The sequence below is a fragment of the Belonocnema kinseyi genome, chromosome 2 (assembly GCF_010883055.1).
Source record: "Belonocnema kinseyi isolate 2016_QV_RU_SX_M_011 chromosome 2, B_treatae_v1, whole genome shotgun sequence".
In the NCBI taxonomy this organism is placed as follows: Eukaryota; Metazoa; Arthropoda; class Insecta; order Hymenoptera; family Cynipidae; genus Belonocnema; species Belonocnema kinseyi.
The window spans coordinates 82,487,032-82,493,379 of NC_046658.1; the positions used below are offsets into that span (position 1 = coordinate 82,487,032).

Sequence of the window (6,348 nt, forward strand, 5' to 3'; positions counted from 1 at the left end):
TTAAGCATTAACAAAGATTAGCTTTTCTGACTGTTAGAATTACTATTTTTGTTAGGGCAGGTATACGCTCGAAGTTATAAACCGCAGGTGTGGGAGCCATAAAAATTCGACTCCAGAGATAAATTTATGTCTTCAAGACATAAAAACTTCTCTCCAAGAGATAAATTTAAGCCTGGCTCTGTCTCGAAGCTGAGAAATGCTCAGTTCGAATTATTCGACTTTAGCATGTCTTGATTGGGGGCAATTCAAGTCGAACTCAAGTCGAAGAATTTTTATTCGAGGTATTTAAAACGCTCATAAGGTTTAAGCAAATTGTATATGAAGTTAGACTTTTACAATCAAAATTAGCATTAAAAAAAATTATTGCACTTCGTATAAGATCTGATATTTTTGAAAAATCGTTAGAATTGAATTTAGTTATTTTTGAGTAAAATAATAAAGTTTGCAGGTTAAAAAATTTTTAGACTTAAAAAAAGGTTCATAACTTTTTTTTGAATTTTAGGTTACTTTGATTTTTTACGTCGAAATTTGATATTTATAAATAAAAAAATAATTATAATCTTAACATGATTAAAAATTTGTTAACAGTCTTGAGTTATGTGAGTGTCTTCTGACGGAAATAGGGGTTTTAATTAAATAAAAAAAGCAATTAGATTTCCAAGTAGATACAAAGCACTTCAACAAATTTAAAGGAATTCGTAGTCTTTAGTAAAAAATCATTTGATTAAAAGGAAGAAATTTTCATTCGTACAATTGTAGGTTATGCTGGTGGTTGTCACCAGAAATATCTATAAATATTTATATAGACTTAAAAAAATATTGCCAATTTTGGAAAATTTTAAGATCATTTTGACGTTTTTAACTGGAAATCAGTTATTTAGAAAAAAATTTAATTTATCTATTGGAACAGTTCTTGGTTATGTTGTGTTAGTGTTTGTCGTCAACAATTGGCATTTTAATAACAAAAATTACGAAATTTGGCGTTTTGTACTAGGAACAGATACTTTTAATAAATAATTATTGAATTTCAAAGCAGGTAAACAATTTTGGAACAATGTTAGGTTATTTTAATATTTCCTCCCGGAAATCGGTTATCTTAAAGAAAAAATATTTGATTTACAAGAAGATTATTAATGTTAAACGACTTTCTGTTAAGTTAGTGCTTTTCATATAAAATTTCTAATTTTAATAAAAAGAAATTGAATTCCAAATAATATTTACAATATTTAAACAATTGTTGGGAATTTTGGTGTTTTCCGTCGAAAATTACAATTTTAGAACAAGAATGCAACGGCTTCATTGTCTATATATTATTGTATAATAGATAATTTGAAATAAACCGCTTCTTAAATAATAATTATTAAATATTTTAACTTAAAAACTGCGTGATAAAAAAAAGTAATTGCGTGCTTGGCATGTTTTTTTCAGTTAAAATTGAAAGCTTCGTTACTTTTAAGAAATATATAATGAAATAAATAAATAATCAAAAAATACTTTATTTTTTATCTGAATATTATACTTAAAATACTTATAGCTTTTCTGAAAATTGTAATTATTCATCGCGGCCTAGCAGAACTGCTATAACCCGTGTAGAAATTGTCCTAATAGTGCCTAATAACATTGGGGCTTTGTTAGGGGCACAAACAATTATTTTATTTTTATAACCCTTATTAGGGTTGCCACCATCAGGACCTATTATGGTCCGAATATGGCAACCCTCTTAATTGAGATGACTTCCATAATAAGCCCCCTATTGTGGCCCTGGACAGGATCGCTTTAAACCCTAAATAATTTACATAATAAAAAAAAATGTTTAAACGAAAAAAACATAATTGAAAAATCTGAAAGGCTAACATTTCACGCAGAAAATTAGAGGTATGAAATGCTCGATTTATGCCTGACCTGAATTCATTCGTTCTAGCTGTGCACGTTCTGCGTTAATACCACGTAATACAGCAAAAACAGCAAAAAAAGAACGTTGTGAATGACGTTTATATCTTAGGTCATTGTGTGAAACACGTGCCACATGTGTAAAAATGATTATGTTTATATTGATTCAACTTTATTCATATTAATTGTATATTATTTATGCGTATTATCTAAAAGGATTTCATTCAATTATTTTCATAAAAAGAAAAGAGAACCAATTTTCAAGGTATGTGGAGATGCTTAAAAATTTGTTTACGAAAATCCTTTTTTTATATATTTTTATTATATTTAAACAGTATTCGTAATTTCTTTTGATAGATAAATTGTATTTTTTATCACTATCAACTTTTCAGATACCTGGAACTCTCAATTTCATACAATAGTGCATATAAATTCAAACATGTGGACCTGACCTATAAATAAATACGTCAAATTACAATAATAACGGACATATTTTGTCAATGAAAAAAACAAGAACAGCATTTACTTGCACAAAAGGCCCTATTGGAGCCCTAACAAAGGCCCTTAAGATTAATTGGGAAATAAAAAGGATTCTTTTTACGGGCCTGAAAAAATTTCGTTTAACGGCCCCTAACAATTTTGCGTAACCAAACTAGTACGGCCCCTAACAATTTACCCCATGCGGAATCTGATAAAAATAGGGAAACCCCATCAGGCCCTTAAAAATACCACATTAAGATTTCTACAGGGGCAAGTTAAATTAAGAACAATATAGCAATTATTTAAAGGAAAATAAATTAGAAACTTTTTATCTTGAAATAGCTGATCTTTCAAAGTTCTTATGCTAGATAACTCGGTCTTAAAACTCTACCAAATTTCCAATTGCTAAAGTTTGGTCATCAGTGAAGAATCTGCGAAACTGACATATGTGACGTTCCACAAGGAAAGAGGCCAATTCATCGATATTGAGTTACGTATATGGATATATAGCCGGCAAATTTTCCGAAATTTTAAACTCAGGATACACCCTTCAGGTTGAATAACGAGTCGCCGGGATACTTTTTAACTTGGTACTTCGAAATTCCGCTTTCAGATAAAAACGCACTTAATTTAGGAACACAATTTTAGAATAAATATTCGAGTGAGTTTTAAAGATATTTATAACTTTCAAACAGATTAAAAAAACTAATTAAAAAATTAAAAGTATATGAAAAATTAAAAACAAATTGAAAGTAACTTTTTTATTCTATTTTTTTTATTTTCTTATTTTAATATTAAGAAAATTTTTAAAACAAAGTTAAACTTTTAACGAATGCGGACAGAGAATGTAAAAGTCTTTTAAGCATTATTAAATTTTTAAGAGAATAAGAAAAAATTTTCTTGAGATTTTTAGGAAAATTTGTAATATTTATTTTATGAAAAGTTAATTTTAAGTTTTTCAAATCATTTCACATAATTTCATAAATAAGGGAAAAGTATTTGTAAGACTGTAAGGCAGGTTTTTAAAGATTTTTTCTAAATTTACAAAACAGAGACTACAATTTTTTAGATATTGCATAATTAAACAAAAAGTTGTAGGAAAAATTCAAATGAGTTTACAATATATTAAAAAGTTTGAGAAAGAGGTCAGAATAATTATAAACTGGTACAGGTTTAAAAACATGTACAAAAAAATTTGAATTTTTAAAGATTTCAAACAATGAATTTATAAGCATATTGAGAATTTTGAAAGGTTTCGAGTGAATAAACCAATTTTTTCAAGATTCCTGATCAAATTTAAAATTATTTTTTATCTTTAAAAATTAATTTTTAAAGGCTTTAAATTTTTCAAACACTTCAAAAGATTTCCAAAATTGTCGAAAAAATTCTAAGAGATTCAAGGGCAATGTTTTTTTGCAAGATTAAAAAAAATTCTAAGAAAAATTTGAATCAGTTTAGGAGATATTATTAGTAAGTATTAAAAACATTTGAAAAGAGATACACATTTTTTTAAACAAAAAGTAAATCTTATAAGGTTTTGAAATAAAATTGTAAAGCTTCTGAAGGATTTTGAAAGGTTTAAAGGTAATAAAAAATTTTTCTTAAGATTCCAGGCAACACTTAAAATGATATTTATTTAAAAAAATAATTTTACCACTTCGAAGAAAAATTTCAGTCTTTTGGTAATTTTGAAAGGTTTCAAGAAAATAACAAATATTTTTTTAGATCCATGTTAAAATTTTAAATATTTTTTTTTTCAAATCGATTTTTAAAGAAAATTTTAAAAAATTTGAAAACAGCTTAAAAGATATCTAAAACAGGTAAAAAATCTAGAAAATTTAAAGGCAATTTTTTAAATTTTTGAATATTTTTCACAATTTCAAGAAAATTCCGAGTCAGATTAAAATACATTTAGGAATTTTAGAAGTTTTGAAGAAATAAAAAATAATTTCAAACTTTGAACATTTTTTAAAAGTTTATAAAATATATTTATTGCTTCCAAACTGTTTTTGTTTTGTTTATGGTGAGTAGAATATTGATATATTTTAATAAAATTAAAGTAATATACTGGATTCCAATTATTTGAGTTTTGGATTCATAAATTAATAGTCATAAATAATAAATACTTTTTAAATAATTAAAAGACTTTCATACTTCAGAAAAATTTAGATTCACCCAGGCGCAAAAATCAGGTGTAGTTTATATATAGTATGAAGTATTCTATTTGTTTTATACAAAAAATGTATTTAAAGAATGAATATTATATATAATACTTCACACTATATATAAACTATGAATAATTTTTCCGTCTGGGCACGGACATACCATTTTTTTACTACTTTCTCAGTTAGGAAATAATTATTTATTTAAATAAATAATTATTGAAATAGAATTAATTTTCTGCATATTTTTTTCTTCAAAAGTCACTTCTATTATGACATTTCTGATGTTTCCGATATTATCGGCTTGATTATCAGTCGAATAAGATCGTTAGTTACACATGAGACGATATGATTGGTAATACATGAATGCACAAGAAGTTGGTTTTAGAATATGTTTCCAAATATGTGTCTAAATGCAGCAATACCTATTTCTATAATTGATGCTCGAAATTGCTCCACATTTTCAAGTATTATGGTTGTTGCGGTTCTGTCAGAGCGAGGGTCACTTTCTACTAAAGTACAACCGCTTTTGAATCACGTAAACCACTTTTTAAATTGAGTATCAGCCATAGAATCATCCCCTTACATTTTTAAATCATAAAGAATGTTTCTGAACATGAATAGACAAGTGTACAGCAAAATTCATTTGCCTCACAGAGGTCTTGTAGTGTTGCATTCAAGCCGAGAATATCGGTTACCTCGCTCGACTTCACTCGGCTTCCAAAAGGTTTTTCGATATGTCCCACTCGGTGAATCTTTGCTTTGATGGTGTCGGATCATCTCTTCATCTACTTATTTTAAATTATGCTATCTTGGATGTTAAATCATAGAAGAAAAATACAAAATAAAGAAAGAAAACAACATTTACTTTCATTATCGTAAGAAGAATAAAAAAATAACAATTATTGACAAGTCTCAAATGTAATCGACATCGCTCGGTTGAACTAATACTTTCGTGGAATTGAGACGAGCCGAGACGATAATTTTGACAATTGAACGAGACTTTTCTCGTTCAGTATGTTTCTAGTCAAATATAACTCGAATGAAATACTAATCTCCTAAATTTTAACTAACTATTTTGACAGCAGCACAACTAGGCACATAATTTAAGCACAAAATCGGGTACTTTCCAGGCACACTTCATATGATCAACGAAGAGGGAACGTCACATATTATCTTTGGTAGTAAAATTTGATGACTCGATGTAATATTTTTTATCGGAACAAAATACTCGAAAAGTTTTGCAAGTATCTGAAGATTGCAATTGTTTAATTACTGGGAGGTGCGGTGCAAAAAGACTGATGAGGTTAAACTGAGAGCAGAAAATCGGAATAGTTTGGGTTTGGGAGGAAACTTTGTGGAAGTCGATCGAAATTCAGGGGCTAGTACAAAGTTGAAACTATCCACTTACCGTGTACCCATCGTATGTCCAGGAGCCAAATTTCATAAAGCAGGTCTGCTCATCGAAGGGGAAGTACTCCACGTCAATCTCGCAAAATGACTTGTAGATCGCCGGAGGCTTCCACACAACTTTGCCAGTATGATGTAAGATAGCCTTAGTCATTATGGTCACCTCGTAGTTTCCATCCGCGCTGGAAAAGAAAAGAAAGGGAAAAGATGACGACGATTGCGGTTAAAGAAGATACTTACAAGTTTAGAGACAGAGAAAGAAAATACGACTTTACGTGAACCACTTTAAGTTTGCTATTATATTTCCCGCTACTTTCTTTTCTTATCTTGTCTATTATGAATGCTTCCAGACGGTATCGATCCGCCCGCTTTACTCTTGGCTCTGTTTCCATGTCAGAATCCAATA

At 28.5% G+C, this 6,348-nt stretch overlaps 1 protein-coding gene across 1 annotated transcript in view; it reads right to left on the reverse strand.

Annotated features, from left to right (window-relative positions):
* Nucleotides 1-6,348, reverse strand: part of LOC117167479 (acetylcholine receptor subunit alpha-like 1) — a 201,352-nt gene that overhangs the window by 68,601 nt on the left and 126,403 nt on the right. The window contains exon 3 of the mRNA XM_033352452.1: nucleotides 5,944-6,124. Within this exon, the coding sequence (XP_033208343.1) occupies nucleotides 5,944-6,124 (181 nt within the window). The remainder of the gene's footprint in view (nucleotides 1-5,943; nucleotides 6,125-6,348) is intronic.